At 46.1% G+C, this 19,323-nt stretch overlaps 1 protein-coding gene across 1 annotated transcript; it reads left to right on the top strand.

Moving 5' to 3' along the window:
* The first annotated feature begins 2,930 nt into the window (after nt 1-2,930).
* Nucleotides 2,931-18,221, top strand: LOC107194668. Its single transcript, XM_015584319.1, has 26 exons — nt 2,931-3,057; nt 4,221-4,320; nt 4,445-4,560; nt 5,254-5,413; nt 5,912-5,945; nt 9,112-9,253; nt 9,399-9,578; nt 10,083-10,493; nt 10,962-11,156; nt 11,224-11,285; nt 11,744-11,932; nt 12,025-12,196; nt 12,275-12,382; nt 12,685-12,755; nt 12,843-12,969; nt 13,043-13,295; nt 13,589-13,704; nt 13,783-13,924; nt 14,000-14,134; nt 14,222-14,372; nt 14,441-14,568; nt 14,868-14,993; nt 15,065-15,219; nt 15,392-15,758; nt 15,819-17,386; nt 17,498-18,221. The coding sequence occupies exons 2-26, from the start codon at nt 4,254-4,256 to the stop codon at nt 17,768-17,770; spliced, it is 5,448 nt and encodes a 1,815-aa protein (XP_015439805.1). The 5' UTR covers nt 2,931-3,057; nt 4,221-4,253; the 3' UTR covers nt 17,771-18,221.
* Nucleotides 18,222-19,323: the final 1,102 nt, after the last annotated feature.

Below are 19,323 nucleotides of genomic sequence, written 5' to 3'. Positions count from 1 at the left end.
TACGAACAAGCGAATTTTTCATTTCGAAATATTATCGTGTATGCTTACACGTTCGCGATCGGTACGTACGGCCTTTATTCGGGAATAAGAGGGGACAAAAATGAGAATCACGAGCCCCGCGCGGAATATGCACGCTCGCGAGCGACGAGCCTCATAGATGCAAAAGTAAAAGTAAGGGGGTGGGGGGGACGATCCTGACCACCGTGTCTCGCGACCAGTCGGGGCCATGACCACGTTGCGACAAGGTAACCACAGTTGCCTTCTATCGGTGTGGAATCGTTCGAAATCCCGGCTTGGATTATATTTGCAGGGACGATTTTAACATGGATGTAGAGACAGGTGTGTCCGACACAAGGTTGAGAGATGATCGTCATCGGTTAAACGGGCCCCAATCGGAATCGGTCCTAACTCCAAAAAATATTAAAAATCTCGTATATATCGAGTTACCATTTGGTAAAGTATCTGCACGATAGCTCGTAAACGACGAAATCACTGTGTATTTGCGTTAAACAAAGATGATCGGTATTCCGTTCAGATTCTCTCGCGAAGCGAACACGACGAAACTGTCAATTGCTCTTCGGCCGATTCAAGAATTTTGATCGTACGCAAAAGCGTACGTTCGCAGTCCGTTTGCAAATTTATTTCATTGGGAAATCGAGTTTCTCGATTGTTTCGTCTCTCTCGACGGGTAACGCGCGTCATTCAACGAAATAGAAAACGTCCGGATGTCCCTGATCGTGTCTCTATACATGGACATTTAGGAGCGGGTCCCGTCCACGCATGGTTATTTTTTTCTTCCCTCGATACGGATTCCGAAACAGCAGCTGGTCGCACACGTGTGCGCTAGTGGCCGATCTAACCGGCGAACAATACGTTCCCATCAGAGTTGGGCAAAATTTTATTCGAATAATACACAGTGAAAAGCAGCAGTATCTAAGAGTGTCGTTCTGAGCTTTAAACAGTTAATGTTATTTTATTATGAAAAGTGAAATTTCCACGTTTAAACAAATAAAAATGACGAAATACTTTTTTTTATGTTTTATTCATTATTCGAAACTTTATCTAGATAATGAGTTTGCCCATCTCTGGTTCCCGTCTCACGATTCACGAGCCCGTAAATCACGTTCTCGACGTCGAATTTCGACTATTCGAAGAGGCGTAGGCCCAAACAAGCGACATTGGCGACGGCCGAAGCTTCTTTTGTCAGAAGTGAAAGACGTGGGAAGAGTGGAGAGCAGATAGTCGCGCGGGTTCTCGCGAGATCGAAAGAGAACGAGAACAAGAACGAGAGACAGAGAAGAGAGGCGAGGTCAACAAGGTACCCGATATGGTATCCCCGTGTCCGCCGTGCGCGTTATTTCATATATACGTGCGTGTGCCTAAATGCACACCGATACAGACGCAAATTCGTACGAACGACCACAATGTCCACTCCTCTTGCCCGCTATTAGTAATCGTCGCGACCGAACTATTAAGGCCCTTTATACACATCCGGGCCGTGTCCGTTCCGTGTCCGATCCGTGCACCGGAATTGTTTACCGTATTTTTATATGTAACAGTTTATACTCATCAGAGATGGGCAAACTAATTATCTAGATAAAAAGTTTCGACAATAAACGCATATTTGCTTCGATCGGTGGACAAACGTGAAAAACTTTTGAAAATTCAGAAATTTAGAAATTTACCAATTTCTTCACTTTCACATTGTAATAAAAGGTGCAAAAGATCTGAGAAAATATATTGTCATAACTAGATTGCGGATTTTGATGCAAAATGGTATTTTCCCTTTTTTAAGTATTATGTTAGGTTCGGAATAAACTGGAAAACTGATTGGATCTGACGAAAGTTTTGTATTTTACTGTATTTTACAGACCCCTATAGGCTATAAATGCATAAAATCCGCCGTCTAGTCATAACATTTTAATCGTCGTTGTAGAGTGTATTGACTTTATATTCTATATCCTATTCAGAACTGTTATATAACCTCAAAATAACTGTTATAAAACCTCAAAATAACTGTTATAGAACTGATATAGGAACCGTAACTGAAACTTATATAGCCTGAAATTTAGGTTCTTCCTAACAGTTAATCAGAATAAAGGTTCTTCATAACTCTTTCAATCGGAACTTTGATATAAGAGTTTGAAACAGTTATTTTCGGAACCGTTTCAAGCCCTGGTTTCATCGAAATTTTCGGTACAAATCGGTTGCCTATTCCAGTAAACTTCCAGCCGATCCACTTTCGAGTTGTACACGACTCGACGGCACGGTTAACGTAATCTTTTCCGCCTAGGTATCGACCCACGCTGTAAACGATCGATCTCTCGATCGCGTTTCTCGTTGCGACTCGGTCGCGAGAAGTCAGTAGGCGATATATCCCCCTCATGTGTGTCGAAAACGGTCCGTGGAAAGCACCTTTTTTCGCGGCCGTTTTCGCGCCAGCCAAGAGACACAACGAATCCATCGCCATCGAGTCTCTCTCGGAAAGAAACCAGATCGCGTCAACGTCGATGTATGTTTTTTTTTTCTTCTTTTTTTTTTTCCTCGTTTCGATCCGCGGCCTTCCTAAGATGGCCAGTGACCGTAAATGCAAACACACGCGCGAGTGCGAACTTTCGAGGTCGTCGGCAGGAACGATTGCAGGAAGCACCGATGGCTTGGCTTAGTACGGTCGTAGCAAGGCGTACTGGCATGAATCATTTCGTCCAGCTTCTATTGGTCGTTATATTCGGAATTGTACTCGCAAATCTCCCCTGGACGGCATTCGAAACGTGAATAGTCCGGATCGAGTCGAATTCCTTCCGTTTTCATAGAGATACATACATGCACGCACACGCACACTTATTCGCCGCGTGTTTGTCGCCCGTTGAGACTGGCAAGTTGTAATGTCAGTATTCGCCGTTCTACGCAGGCTGTTCGGTCGTGTTCCTTCCGAATGGTGGTTACACACCTCGAAACTAGTCCGTCATCCATTCATCGTGTCCGCGAAATCATCCGCGGAACGTTTTCCATCGTGGTCCTTAATATTGAAGAATCTATTTTTAAACGTGACTAGAGGTATGTGCATGCATATGGTGACGCAATCCTATGGTCTTTCCCCCTCCCTGTCGCTCTTCCATCTCCCGCCCTTTCACTCTCACTGTGTCGCGCTTTTTCTCATTTTCATCTTCCCTCTTTCTCTCCCTAACCTCCTACTCCTCCTCGTCCTTTCCTTCTCAATCTTATTTCGATGTTTCCGTGTTTTCGTGTTAAACGCAAGCTTCGTTACTCGAGGGAATTGAATGAATCGATGCATGTATTCGCCTCGATCGATCTCGATGAATCTGTTGCCGCCCGATCGATCACTTGTAAATCGAACGCCGTCCAGTTGATTTTTCCTCATCCGCACGTTCTTAGCCGTGGAAATGTTTATTTGCGCATCGAGGCGCACGTGGATCGAGCTGGATACGCTTTTGCTCGTTGATTCCCTCTGACCGTTGCTACCGGCTCGAGCTGCCGGCAACAGGTTGTCCGTCAACGAATCATCATTCTGGGCCTATTCTAAGATCCCGGTGATCCGCAATTGTCCATCGGTCGTTTACCATATCCTAGTTGGAACCGAATAACATGAGTGGTCGTTCCTTTAATTTATTTTTCGGAAAGAATCTCACTTCAAATTCCACCGTCATTCGTTATAGATCTCTGTAGACAGGCTCGATTAATATTTTTTGTGGCTCAGGGATATCAGATTTTCGGGGGCCCCTTTGGTTGAAAAAGGGGTGGGGGGTGTAATACATCACAAGAAATTATATAAATCTTCAAAAATTGAAATTTATTTTAAATACAATTAAATAACATTTAATCATGACGAAATAGAAGGTCCAGAACGGGGACCCTCTGGAACGTGGGGCCCAGGGTTACAGTCCCCCTTTGATTCGTTGCTGTCTGTAGATAAGTCAAGTTTGTGGGACTTATAAGAAGTCGTGAAATTTCGCTACTGTCTACGCAATGCCGTTCAATGTTGCGTGTTATATTAAGGTGCGTCCCCATTATGCCGATCGGCAAAACCGAACATATGGAGATATGTCATCGGCACGTGCCAACAGGCCGTGCGGTATAATGGGGACACAAAACAAGCCGATCGGCAAAATGGGGATGCAGCTTTACGTTGGTAACGCAACCACGACATTTTATCGGACGGGATTGCGATTTGTCCCTCACACGTTTTCGTCCTGTTTCAGACTGGAGCCACGATTCCCCCAAATGCGGTCAACATGGATTCCCACGTTGGTCTCGACTACATCGTGGACAATCCTGATTACTGCGTCAAACTCGCCTCGGGTATGTTACGTTAGGCCAACCATAGTCAATCTGCGGCCCTTGTAGTTCCCGCGCATATATACTCGAACGATTCTCCGTTCGCGCGTCAAAACTGATCCGCGTTTTTCTGTCGTTGAATTTTCAGCCCTGGACACCGCCTGTCCCTCGGTGAAGAAACAAGTGGTGGAATTGCTCTCGGCGCTTTGCGTGTACAGCCAAGATGGCCGACAGAGGGCTATCGATACTCTGCACGCGTATCAGGTGACAAAGAAAATTTCGTGATCGTGGTCCTTCACGGATTACCAGAGAGAGAGAGAGAGAGACGCGTGCCGACGCGACGGCGACATCGAGTCGCGGTTAAAAGTCACGGGTTCAAGGGCTTCCCCCCCCTCCCTTCCCTCTGGCAAACAAAAGAACGATCCACGCCTAAACGTTTGCGCAAAGTTAGCTACCGCGACGGCGACGTTCCATGACTGCGAGCAGCAATCGTGGTGGCTCGATTTAGCGAAACGGGTTTTTTTTTTTATCGCTGGGCAATTTGTCCCGCTAATAGCGTGTTAAATACGAAGTCGCGGCTTATCGTGTATCAGAGCCAGGAGCGCGTATGTGTAATCGGTTAGAGGCGCGATAACGAGGTGGCACGTTTCTGGGGACCAGGTGGCTCTCGAAGGGGGAGAGGTTCCTTCTTTGAAACAGAGTTGGGCATAATTTAATTCGAATACGGGAAAGCAATAGTATCTAAGGGTATCATTCTGAGTTTTTTTTAGACAGTTAATGAGAGTAAATAATTGTTCGCCAAATGATGATTCATTCAAGAATTATTTTGTTATAAAAATTGGAATTGCTATGTTCAAAGGATTGTAAATGACGAAGTAGTTATTTTATCTTTATCTAAATAAGGAATTTGCCCATCTCTGTTTCGAAACGGTCGAATATGTTGACGAAATGTTGCAGGAACGGAAGGGCGAGCGATACAGATTACGGATCGTGGTCGACGAGCTTAGGAACGCGACCGGCGAGGATTATCGAACCGCTTTGCTGGCTTTCATAAATTGTTTGGTCATCTCGACGCCGGTGCTGAAGGATCGCGTGCGAATCCGCAACGAATTCATCGGTTGGTACACGCAACACTTTTTCTGTCGAAACTTGGGAAAATGAATACAGTAAAAAATCCTCGATGAGTGTTCTAAAGCTCTATGTGACATTGAATATTTTGTAAACGAATTGCCATATGCGGGTGAAACAAATATCATTGTTTGTGTAGTTACCAATTTGCTTTTCTCTTTGTAATTACCATTTTCTTCTTCTTTTTTGTATTCTACAGTTATATGTTTCATTTAGTTTTAATCTTCGTCCGATTTATATTTTTTTCTCTTGTATTCTAATGGGAATTAACCCGTAAACACATAAATAAAATTTTTAAAAAAATCATTGAATTCCAAGCTTTATGCTAAATTTCATTAAAAAATTAACGTTACACCTGAGGACTTTTCCTTGTTAGTGTCGAGGAGTCTTCGAACACTCATCGAGAATTTACTGTACTCGAGAAGAGCTGTTAGTCTTTAGAGCGACTAATCGCGAGAAGTCTACACTGTTTCCTTTTCCCTTCCAGGTCTGAAGCTGCTGCCGGTCCTGAACGAGCTCCGGTGAGTACCACTCCGACGACCCGGATTTCACGATATACATTAACTGATTAACACCGTAACATTGTTGAATAATAAATAATAATGAACGTTACGAAAGGGCGCCTTATTGTACCCACACCTTCTCATTTGCACCTAATTGCAACGTTAATGTCCCGCGCGCATGCCATCGAGCGCGGCCGTACGCATCTCAAGCCAGACCCCATTAAGCAATTTGTATCAAGGATCGGTTGACTAACGAACAGAAACACCATTCATTCAGCCTACTTGCAAGCAGATCCAGCAATTGCATGCACTAATCCAAAAATAATCGCTCATTGGTTGTGTCGGGTGCGCGCGCGCGCGCGCGCGCGTGTCTCGATGTGCTCGTTATTTTTCTGTCCACGTAAATCGGGATCTCTAGGTATGGCCGATATTTTCTTTCATCCCGGTCCTATTTATGTGTATCGTTCGTTCGTTGTCTCTTGTGCAAGATATCATAGGACGAACCGAAGAACAGACACAATCGTGCCGGAAAATACAGTCGTTACGGCAAGTATTTCCGGCGAATCACGATGGGCCGGCTGAAAGTTTTATCCGTTTTCTTTGGCCTCCGTTTTAAATCACTCTCTACAGGAATAGTACGATCTGTCATTCCTCCGCGGGATGACGGACGTGCGAACTATTCTTGATCGAGCAGAACTATTCGAAGAAGTCGCTTTAAATATCGTACGGAGGAATTGTCTCTACTCGAAATTCGCGATAAATGGAATCTGTGGATATCGCTTGCGTAAGCTTAACGGTGTACACACAATATACAGACTCCTCTTGATTACCGTCACGAACTCGGGTCCGCGCTGGGACAATAATCGTATAGGGAGAAATGCTTCAGACCCTCGTAAATTCGATTTTTGTCCGAGCCTGCACAACAAAGTATGCGGTTGACAGGTTCCACATTGCCTCCAGTGGTGGGGATAACGTCTGGACAATAATCGTGTAGGACAAGGGAGACGATAACCGAGAGGAGCCTGTACATACAATACAGACGCCTCTCGATTACTGTCCCGAACTCGGGTCTGCGCTGGGACAATGATCGTATAGGGAGAAATGCTTCAGACACTCGTAACTTCGTTTTTGGTCCGAGCCTGCACAACAAAGTATGCGGTTGACAGGTTCCACATTGCCTCCAGTGGTGGGGATAACGTCTGGACAATAATCGTGTAGGACAAGGGAGACGATAACCGAGAGGAGCCTGTACATACAATACAGACGCCTCTCGATTACTGTCCCGAACTCGGGTCCGCGCTGGGACAATAATCGTATAGGGAGAAATGCTTCAGATCCTCGTAAATTCGTTTTTTGTCCGAGCCTGCACAACAAAGTATGCGGTTGACAGGTTCCACATTGCCTCCAGTGGTGGGGATAACGTCTGGACAATAATCGTGTAGGACAAGGCAGACGATAACCGAGAGGAGCCTGTACATACAATACAGACTCCCCTCGATTACTGTCCCCAACTCGGGTCCGCGCCGGGACAATAATCGTATAGGGAGAAATGCTTCAGACCCTCGTAAATTCGATTTTTGTCCGAGCCTCCACAACAAAGTATGCGCTTGACAGGTTCCACATTGCCTCCAGTGGTGGGGATAACGTCTGGACAATAATCGTGTAGGACAAGGCAGACGATAACCGAGAGGAGCCTGTACATACAATACAGACTCCTCTCGATTACTGTCCCGAACTCGGGTCTGCGCTGGGACAATAATCGTATAGGGAGAAATGCTTCAGACCTTCGTAAATTCATTTTTTACCTGAAGCCTGAGCGTCGGCAACAAAGTATGCGCATGACAGGTTCCACACTCCTCCCTAGTGGCGGAGATAACGCTTGGACAATAATCAAGAGGAGTCTGTACGAACATCCTGGCACAGAATTCGTTCAGCAATTATAATCACTTCAGATGTACATGTCTCTGAATACAACTATGTCGCCTATAGGTTCTTCTCTTTCTGTAACTTCGTCTCCCTGAATTTCGAAAATCGTCGTGAATGCACGAAACCGGTGCGAACGAGCGCAACGGGTGTCCCGTAAGTGCGTTACGCGTAAAACGGAGAAGAGCGTGGATAAGGAGGAACGGAAAAAAAATAGAGGAAATGCAAATCGTCCGAGTCTCTCGAAGGGAGCGAGAAAAGCCCGAATTAACTCTTCACGCGCGCAGTGTGCACCTGCAGAGTGCTACGACTCCGCCGCGACTCGGCTGGAGAGATCAGTTCGGTGTTCCTCTCCGACGATCGGGACTGCGGATGCCGTTGGCAGTTTCTCTTTTTTTCTGTTCTGTTTCCGTTTCCGTGGCTTCCGTCAACTATGCACACTTAGTCTTCGTGTCGACGTCCAATCGCGGCTGTCCTCCGCTGTAACGTTTCCGTCGGTGGACCCGAAACGCTATACAGTTCTCGTCGGAACGTACACGCGGTGATTTCTCAGTGAAAGGTGAATGTTTTCGAATTTTCATTTGCTTTTTCGTGCCTCGAATTTTTAGCGCGCAGGATAGAGAATACGATCGGAGGATCGAGCTTGAAATGCGTGTTCCAAAAATATACTTTTCATACAGATCACACGTGTTAGTTTTTTTCTTTTAAAATAGGATTTCTTTCGAACGACTCGAAGTTCAATGATTTTACCCAGAACGGTTTTTCCATGCTTTTCAAGAGACAACCATTGTCGAGGCAACACACGCGACCCGTTCTTTGTACGCCAAGTACGTACGCCTGGATCGGAAGTTTATGACGAACACGTATGACAGTCTTGCCGCACAAGAATAACCGGATAACGGATCGTGGATCACCTGAACGGAAACGACGTTGATTCATGGCTCGGGTATCGGTGCTTCTTCCCTGTCGGATCGGTTCAGATAGAACTTGAGAGTGTCTAGTAGCGTTAATGACGAAATTGCAAGAAAAAAAAAAAAATTGTTGAAAATTAAAAAATTTACAGAATAACAAAATGTAGACGCCGGATGGATAGATAGTGTGAGTGAGAGTAAGAGTGGAACAGAGAGAGAGGGAGAGAGAAAGCTGAGACGGAGAAATTGAAATTCTAGAAAAGACATGTGCCTCGAGTGGGACGAAAATAGAGCGAACAACCACGTAAAATGTGCCCGGTTCGGGAAGGTGACCACGATTGTTCTTGCAGGAACAGCCATGCTCCGGATCTAAGAGTGCAGCTCGACGTGTTCGACGATCAACGCGAGACAGACGAGGAACTGTCGAATCAAGGACCACCGGGGATCGATCTTTCCTCTCACGTGGACGTGTTTTACGCGATTCTCGGACAAGTAAGGGAAAAACGCATGGCTACGCGACGCTTAGTCGAGACTGGAATCTAAATCCGTCAAACAGTCGCCTGCTTTCAAGGAGATCGATATGCCTCTCCCCCCCCTTCCCCTCTCCCGAAAAGTGTATACATATGCCGTACTTCAGATCGCAGATACACCGCAAGAAATACCGTTCTTGAGCGTGCTTCAACATCTGTTACGGCTGGACCCGAAAGACCCAGCCAGCGACTTAGCATGGGACACAGCGGAGACGTTGGTGCATCGAGCGACGCTTTTAGAGAACCGCGAAGACGCCACGAAATTGCTTCGATCGCCTAGTCTCCAGGTAATTTTAACACTTTGATGTCGCATAACGGTGATAGAGCATCTTTACGAAAATAAAAGCTGAGGGTGGTTGACTTACGTAGCAAGTAGAATAGTAAAAAATCAGGAAAAATTGCTTTTCTTATATCTACGGAATTTAAAATAATATCGATAATATAAACATCGATGTTTTACTACCACTATCGATATTTTAGTATTTTCTGCCATCCCTACTTCGAACACTCATCGAGGACCTACTTTAGCGGTTCCTAAATATTTTCAGTATGCCTAAAGTAGTACATTTAAAAACACAAAATCCCTCCCACCAGCAAACTGTTAATAACTATTCATTCCTCTCTCCGTCTCTCTTTCTCTATTTACTTCTCCGTACGATTCGTGACATCACGAGTCGGCTGTTGACACTTTCGATGTCTCTCGTTTCGTCACGATCTTCACGCAAGTGTTTCTGTAAGAATTTCGTAACACGACTCTCTACACACAATTTTCATTTCTTTTTTTCTTTCAGACGAATCTTTGCTGTCATTGCAGAGGTAACGATCAGACGTGCGGAACGTCTCGCAAAGCATCGTTACCGGCGAACAGTTCGGCGACAGTTCCAGCAATCTCCTCGCCCTCGCCGCCGCAACCACCGCCGCCTCCGCCTCTCGATCTCGCCGCACCGAACTCGTCGAGCCAAGGCCGAGTTTTCCCGCCACCGCCGCCTCCGCCGTTTTTCACCGCCGACGCGACGCAACGGGCCGATGCATCGATGGAACCGCCGCCGCCCATTCCGCCGCCGTTGCACGTGTCCCCGGTCGCACGGGCGCCCACCCCCGAACCGCCGAGCAATCACGCGAGATTGCTGCCGCAACAGGAAATACCCACCCCCAAGGCAAAAATGAAAACGATCAATTGGAACAAGATACCTAATCATAAAGTGGGTACCCACAATCTTCGAGCTCCTATGATCATATACGCAATACAGACTCCTCTCGATTATTGTCTGGCTTGTCCTACGCGATTATTGTCAAGTCGTTATCCCAGGCCGTGGAACCTGTCAAGCGCATACTTCGTTGCCGAGGCTTGGATTGAGGGCAAAAAACGAATTTACTAGGGTCTGAAGTATTCTCCCTCTAAGATTATTGTCCCGGTGGGGACCCTAGTTCGTGACAATAATTGAGAGGAGTCTGTAGTTTCTCAATACTTTCTTGGCTCAGCACCTCCTTTTTAAATTTTTTTTGTTAAGTGTCCTTATATTATTAAAATTTGCCAAGTGTAGTAGTGGATATAATATTTGAATCTTGAAAAGTTGAATTGGAATTAAAGAAAGTAAAGTAGCTAGAACGCCCCCTCAGATCTCAGTGCACTCCGATAGCGATTTCAACGACGATATTGTCTGTTTTAGGTGGTTGGCAAACGAAACATTTGGTCCCTGGTCGCCAACGACCATCAGAATTCTCCCATGGCGGACATAGATTGGGCGGAGATGGAAGGTCTGTTTTGCCAGCAAGTACCGCCAATGCTACCAGCTACGTCCTTCTGTTCGTCCTCCTACGGAGCCAGTTCCGACGCCGAGAGACGACGACGAGAACCGACCGAGGTGTGTGTCTTCTATTCACTCATAACCGCCCGATGGAGAAACTAACCGAGTCGTTTGATTGTTTCAGATTGCCCTTCTGGACGGCAAACGGAGCTTGAACGTGAACATATTTTTGAAACAATTTCGAAGGTAAGCGATCCTGGCTGCGATCGAAATGCTTTTCTCAGTTTACCCCTTGTGTAGGCAACCATTATCCAGATACTTATTTCTAAATTTCCTTTCAAAATTTGTTATGTTCTTGTCTAGAATAACACTTGGTATATTATTGGAAGGGAAAACTAACAGTTTCGAAAAACTATGGAACTAAAATTATCCAGGGACATAACCGTTGTGATTTTGATACCGGATTATGCCATAAAAGCTATACCGAAACTGATGTATTACCGAAAACCGAAATATATACCGTTATTTTTCCGGTTTCTATAAGGGTAGGGCTTATATAGGGTTACATAGGGTGAAGGTACAACCGAAAATACCAAATTTATCTAATCTGTCAGAAGTACATACTTCGATTGCTCAATAACTGTGAATATTTTGGTTGCCTACGCAAGGGGTAACGGTCAGCTAATCGATCGATCGGATTGCAGCTCGAACGAGGATATAATTCAGCTGATCAAGGAGGGTGGTCACGATGATATCGGAGCGGAAAAGTTGCGAGGTCTTCTCAAGATTCTGCCGGAAGTGGACGAGCTGGAGATGCTCAAGGGTTTCGACGGTGACAAGTCGAAGCTCGGAAACGCGGAGAAGTTTTTCTTGCAGCTCGTACAACTGCCAAAGTAGGAATACATCGAGATATTAACTGTAAAATCTTTAATCTGCAAATGTAATCGGTATCTAATTGGTTCCGTTTCTTGACTTATCTAAAAAGTTACAAGCTGCGCATCGAGTGTATGCTACTGAAGGAAGAATTCGCCGCCAATATGGGCTATTTAGAGCCGAGCATCAGTTCAATGATCGTCGCCGGTGAGGACCTGATGACGAACAAACCGCTTCAGGAGGTGCTGTACATGGTTCTAGTCGCTGGAAATTTTCTGAATTCGGTGAGAAATAGAATGTAATTCGACAGCCTGTGAAATGCGTGGAACACGTGGTAACGATTGAAACTCAATGAACCGTAGGGTGGTTACGCTGGAAACGCAGCCGGTGTAAAGCTGTCGTCTTTGCAAAAGTTGACCGAGATTCGAGCCAACAAGCCTGGAATGAATCTCATACACTACGTGGCTTTGGTACAGTGTAGTCTTTTTTTTCTCATTTTCTGCTTGTGTGGGGAAGAGACGGTTATGGAAATCACTTTTGGAATGGCACTATGTGGAAGTTATAGTACACATATAGTGTTACAAAACCCTCATGGATTTCTTCCAAATCGGCCTTCTTTCAAAGGCTCATTCTTCTAAGGTTTTTCTAATACTATATGTGTACTATAACTTCCACATAGTGCCGTTCCAAAAGCGATTTCCATAACCGTGCCTTCCCCTTGTTAGTCTTTAAACACTTCTTCTGCTTCACGTTCGAATCTTCTGCACCGTAGCAAGCCGAACGGAAACGAAAGGACCTGTTGGACTTCGCGAAGAGCATGAACGCGCTCGAAGCTGCCACGAAGTAAGTCCGGTAAATCGTTGAAAAATCGTGTTTTCTCGATTCGACGAATGTTCTGATTGTTAATCCATATGTTTTCGGTGGCTTAAGGACCACCACGGAGCAGCTGAGCAACGAATTTAACGCTCTCGATACGAAAATCAAAAAGATCAAGACGCAGATACAATTGCCATCCACGGAAGCCGATATACAGGAACAGATGGCTCAGTTCTTGCAGGTACCACGCGTCGAATCTTCGACCTAGTCGAGAACGAAGGTGATGGACAATTCGTAAAACGATCGTTTCGTAGATGGCGGAGCAGGAGATGAGCCAGCTGAAAGGGGACATGGAGGAGCTTGAAACATTGAGGCGATCGCTCGCGGAATTCTTCTGCGAGGACGCGAACGCCTTCAAGATCGAGGAGTGTTTCAAAGTGTTCCATCAGTTCTGCCAGAAGTTCAATCAGGCCGTGGCGGAGAACGAAAGACGAAGAATCCAAGAGGAGCAAGTGTTGGCCAGGCGCAAGCAACGAGAAGAGCAGTTGTTGGCCAAAAAACGTCTCCGTACGTTCTGGATACAATAAATCCTCGATGAATATTCAAAGGCGCTTTGATAGTAACAAAGATAGGTTCCCAGATATAACGCTGGCTTTTAAGGAGCTTGAGCACAGCGATAGAGCTTGGAATTCTAAAGCCAATGATATTTATTTCAGCCACATACGACCACTAGTTTATGAAATATTTAATGTTCAGTGCCGAGGAGCCTTCGAGCAGTCATCGAGTATTTACTGTACTTACGATTTCTATTATTTTTTGGGTAGAAAAGAACGATTCGTTCTACATGTTGTCTTTTACAGTCACGAATCAAGCCGAGACGTTAGCCTCTGAGTCCGAATCCAACCTACTCGATTACGGTCTCTTCGATCTCCATACCGGTTTGCCTCAGAGAAATTACAACCGTAACGATGCCAAGGTAAGCGCTACTTCGTCCACTTTGTACGCATCGTAGAAAGCCAATTAATTGGTTGCACGATAACCGTTTTCACCGTAGATGAAACGATTGCAAAACGGGGGAGTCACGTCGGACGACGACGTCTCGATCACCGGTTCGCCGAGTATTCGACGACGTTTGGCTTCCTGTTCCGGTGGAACGATCGACCAGCAGTCTACCAAAGAAGAAACCTATTCCCCTGGTACGATCTACCGTATACAAAACTCTGTAGTTTGGCTTTCGTTCCGCCTTTAGTCATACTTTTCGTTTACGACAGATGTTACGCCGAACGGTACTCTCCGTCGTCGGAGAAGTAGAATACCTTGCGAGGACGACGACGGTAATTTGATGGACTTTTTGAGGACCACGGGACAGGACAATGCTCGGGAGAGGAAGTCTTGGGGTAGTTTAGGTAGGATTAAAAATACCCAAATATTCGTGTTACCGTTCATGGATCCGGAGAATTGATAAATTTCCTCGTTTATTCGTTCTCTTGCAGATCGATCATGGGCGCGTAGGGCACGAGGTCAATCTCGCCGAAGCGATCTGTTAAACGCCGATTTCTCGACCGATCGAGAGAGACCGAGTTCCCCGTCGCCTTTGGTGGAGAACAAACCCTTTCTACAGGAGGAAGAAACGAAACCTGCAGGGTAAGACCACGCCATGTCGATTTCTCTGTTTACGTTTATGGATACGTTATTGTTGTCTGTTGAAACAGAAAAGCATGGCGGCAAAAGATCGAGGCGTGGCTGTCGGAAAACGAGAAAGAGGATCGCGCGGGCGAAGAACTTCAACGGAAGGCGCGACAGTTGCATCAGGCAAATCGACGGTCCTTCGAAGACTCGGGTAAATCACCGATTGATGCCGTATTATTATCGATACCCTTTCTTCAAGTTTCAATACAATATCGATACATATCAAAGACGTAGGTATCAAAAAGAATCGATACCTATTTGATACCTACCCGAAAGTATCGATACTTGTTTGATACTTACATGAGAGTTTCAATACCTACTTTTGTGAGGTATCAAACGGGTTCCGATTCGATACCGTATTGAATTTTGAACCATCAATAGTATTGGTATCGATACCATCACCAACCGTCGTATCTTTCTTCCCAATTCGATGATATATTTTATTTGCAGAAAGCGAAGGCAAGACGAATATCTCGAACGATGGAAATTCTACACTCGAGCCATACTCTCCCGTTTACGATTGGCGTCCGTCGGTCGAAAAGACGGACGTGATGCGCACCATGGAGGCCATAGAAGGTTGTCTCAAGCGACCTCCTTCGGTGTACCACGTGAAAGTGGAATCCCCGTTAACGTTCGTTCCATTTCAGAAGCCGAAACGCATCCATCGCAAAAGGACAAATCCCCCTGGAGGAAGTCCAGCTTGAACGTACCAAACAGCATGGAAGAGACTGACCCCCGTTACTCCCGTAGAATAAGGTCTAGACTCGGTACGGAGAATGTTCTCAGCTCCGGTACCTTGCAGGTGAATATTTTATTAGAAATATCTCGGATATCGAGAGTGGTTACGCAATCGGGAATTTAATTTAATTTTTACGGGTAAAAACCATTTTTCTTTACAATATACTATTAAAACCTAATCAAATCGAATTGACGCGAGACATAACAATAATAAGAATAAATACTCGTAATCGTAGTCGATCAAAGAGGAGGACAGGAAGAAAAATAAAACGAGCGACTTGACGAGCTTGGACAACCAAGACGAATTGACGATCTACCTCCGTCAACCTTACAGCAATCCCCAAGCCTCCGCGCCGCGTAGGTTCACGAAATACAAGAGAGGTACGGAGGAGGACAGGATCAGCGACAAAATCGAGATCGATTCCGACAACATCGAAACCCCGCCGGCCACGCGGAAACTGTTCAGTCCGCCGAAAGAAGTGAAGCCGGTCGAGAAGGAGCCGTGCAAACGGGAACGTTGCAACGGTTCGTTCCAAAGCCGGTGCAACGAGCTCAGGAGCCAAACCGCTAAAACTCCGAGCAACAGCGGAGATTTCGGTACGGGTAAGTCGATCGTCGTTCCCGTCCCGTGGGTTCTTGTAACGTTTCCGATCATTTCATCAGGTAACTTCGATCGGTACTCGGCGACCAGAAGAACGCGCAGATACAAAAAGGTTCAAGATTCGCCAGAGAAAGAATCGAAGCAAGACGCAGTGATGAGTACCGAACCGTTCGAGGAGAAACCGGTTCAACGACCGCATACTCTTGCCTTGTCGGACCATCAAGTCCCCGAAGCAGCTCCTGAAGATCTCTCCAACCAAGGCACCGACGAGGATTCGATGCTGCGTGTCTGGCAGGACAAGTTGAAGCGTCGCGAGGCGTCTTCGTTCGACATCGACACGGCTTTAGCGGATATCGCTCGTTCTGGCGAGGATCTGCAGCGATTGTCCCGACCAATCACGTTCGCGCATAGAAGCTCGAGGCTGCCAGTCAGCCAACCACCGCCCGTTTTAGCAGTGACTAACACCGTCTTAAGCCCCGTGATGCAAGAGTCCCGGCCGCGGGAGCCCTCGTTGGCGGTCCTCGCGGAGAGGGCGGTGACCAGTCGGGAACGTCAGAGAAGCATGATAGACCCTAGTCAGGTGAAGGAGGCGATTCGATTGACCAGCAATCCTCCGAGTCAGGTGAATCAGGTACCGAGTGGTATCGCGCAGTCGTCGCGAGATCGTAATCTACTCTCCGACCCGAGGCGATCCGCTTCCCCTGGAATAGAAGAACGCAGTCAGGATCTTGTCGACGCGATAAACGACCAGACGCATCGAGAATCGAATAATCAAGTGTACGAGAACTTACAAGGAGATCAGGAAGCGATTCGATCGCGGTCCACGAATCGAAACGAGATTGGAATCGTGTCGGGACAATCTGTAACGCCGGACGGATCGGTGTTCCGGGGCAGGTATATCCCAGAGATCAGCATCACGAGCTCCTCAGGGAAAGGTCGGGACCAGGAGATGAACGACGAGGGATTCGAAGAGTCCCAGAGTCTGGTCTCGGAGACGTTGAGCCAGGAAACGTCCTCTGGTAATTACGAAACTGACACCCACGATTCGACTCGATGCTCCCCGGCTGAGTTACGGTTCTCTGGAAACGGCCCGGAACACGAACGTGTCGCTCCGACTGTAAAGAAAGCTGATGCCAAACAGCCGATCGACCAAACGTTTGAGTCGTCGATCAAAGGATTCGAGAAACGAACTGGTTCGACCAGAAGCACGGGCGAAAGGTCCAGCTTTCTACCGAAACGGACCAATAGCTTGAAAAGGGATAGTTCGAACTCGAAACCGGGCTTTATGACGTCGAACGGTCAGACGAGATACGAGGTGGAACGATCCGGGTCCAGAAGTAGTCTTCGTAGTTCGAGAAGCTCCCTGAACAGCGCCACCTCGGTGAACACTGTACGAAATTTGGTACCTAATCACACCCGTCTCCGAACCTACACGTCCGCGATTCGTGCGTTGACGAACGATCTTCGGAAAAGTCCCTCGAGCACACCGTTGCCCCCGAAAACTGTCGAAAAACGCCGAACGAATCCACGCTCGACTAACACCAGGATACCAGCCAGTAGAAGCAGTAGCAGCGGAAGTAGCGTCGGTCCTGCTGCTATGTCAACGAGACCACTTCGAAAATCTGTTGGGGTGAGTTTGAGTTCTTCGATCTGATTCGATGAATTGATTCTTGGTGTAAAATTATGTTTCTGGGAAATGGTTATTGTCCCCCATTTCACTTAGAATACCTGATAATTTTAGGCGTCCAGTGATATACCGAAGGGAAGCAAAGGACGGACAATCGGTTCACCTGGCAACAATAATGCCAGCAATGGCAGCGGTAGTAACGTTGGGCAACGATCACTGCTTCCGTTGAATCGATCGAACGCCGACAAAATGCCAACCACGAGAAGCAAATTGATTCACCCCCGAGCCAGCACGAAGAATCACGGTTTCATGAGACCGACAGCCGCGAGCGCGAATAAGGGCTCTATTTCGAATCTGCCCAAAAGCATCAAAGGTTTAGTCAAGTGATGAGGCCTTTGCAATCGGGACCAGTGGTTCGTCTTTGAGATCTATCTGTAAAATCACTCGACACGCGTTTACCTATCGAGAAATACATATACGGTTGCTCGATCCACCAACGAATCGACTGACCCAACACACATTTTACGCTTCCGTTTATTCTATAGGTTATCTACGATTTAGGGAAATTTTCCACGTGTTCACGCAGACAATTTATACCTACGTTGCCAACGCGGGATTACCACTCGGCTCAATTATCGTTTCAGTTACCCGAACGAAAAGTCAAGCGAAGTTTCTTTGTAAGACACGGTCGACGTTAGGCTTTCCATGACGTTGCGCGATTATATTACGTTTCAATTGGATTTAATTGTGTTAACACCGACGAGGTATAAGAATAGACTTTTCATCTTGTGGGAATTGGCCCACCTAAACTTTAGTACCGACACCTTAAAAAGCTTATGATTTTAACGAGCCTCTACTTTTTGAGACCGGTGAATCTACGGTGGGTAGTGACACTAAAATGGAAATGGGGTACGTAACCGCAGGAAAGTGGGCCACAAAAATACATTCGATGAAATGTCTACTCCTATACCTCGTCTGTGATTGGATGAAATGTTTACTCCTTTACCTCGTCTGTGGTATTAATCATACGTTACATGTGTAGTGGCATTATGCGCATACGTAGCCGTGAGACCGGCAACCATCTCGACACAGCGTGTGTATGGGGAGTGCAGACAGTCCGTATGTGCACGTTCGACCCAGTTCAAACGATGTAACTGTCGCTACGAGGGACAGAAATCGCGTCAAGTTTCTTACGATTTCCGTCGATTTATACAGTACGTACTTATTAATAATTCCTTCCAGTCCCCTTGGGCCTCATTTACAAACATGTAATATATGTATAAGCGTACTAACTGAACGTGTACCGCGTCGTTTCGTCGATGACAGCGCGCAGATTGTAGGACAATGATGATCGTTAGTAAATTGACGAGTTGAAATAAACGTAATTTAATTTTGTTCGACGCAAGATTCTTGGTTTCCATTATCGAGCAGGAATAATGCGGTATACTGGGGTAGGTAGTTGAGATAAATTTCTATTTTCGTCGCGATTATCGCTATTATTCAACAAGAAATATCTACATATATTACAAAGTCGGTAAAAAAGAAGTATTCTAATGTATGTGAGGTTATGTTGTACTGTAACGGTTTCGCGTTATCGCACACGTGCACGAAACGACCTCGATGAAACGATAACAACCGTCTTTCAGACTTGAAATGCAATTCGTCACCTATCGATGGTTAACCTTTTATAGCTTCGAACGACCCGTAGACATACGATACAAGCTTCTGAGTAAATCAGTAGTCGTGTGCTCTCCACTACAGTCAATTCCTGTACAATTATTTCGGAAAACTGCCTATGACGCGACATGTACCGTAGGTTTCTCTTTAGCGTGCAGTTTCCATCCTTTGACAATCTACATTTCTCGGAAGAACAAACAGGTATGATATTCTCAAGCATCCCGCGAACAATTAAATATAAATATTAGGATACGTGTAACCTG

The sequence above is a fragment of the Dufourea novaeangliae genome, unplaced genomic scaffold (assembly GCF_001272555.1).
Source record: "Dufourea novaeangliae isolate 0120121106 unplaced genomic scaffold, ASM127255v1 scaffold8, whole genome shotgun sequence".
Lineage (NCBI taxonomy): Eukaryota > Metazoa > Arthropoda > Insecta > Hymenoptera > Halictidae > Dufourea > Dufourea novaeangliae.
This window is presented reverse-complemented; position numbering and strand designations above follow the sequence as displayed.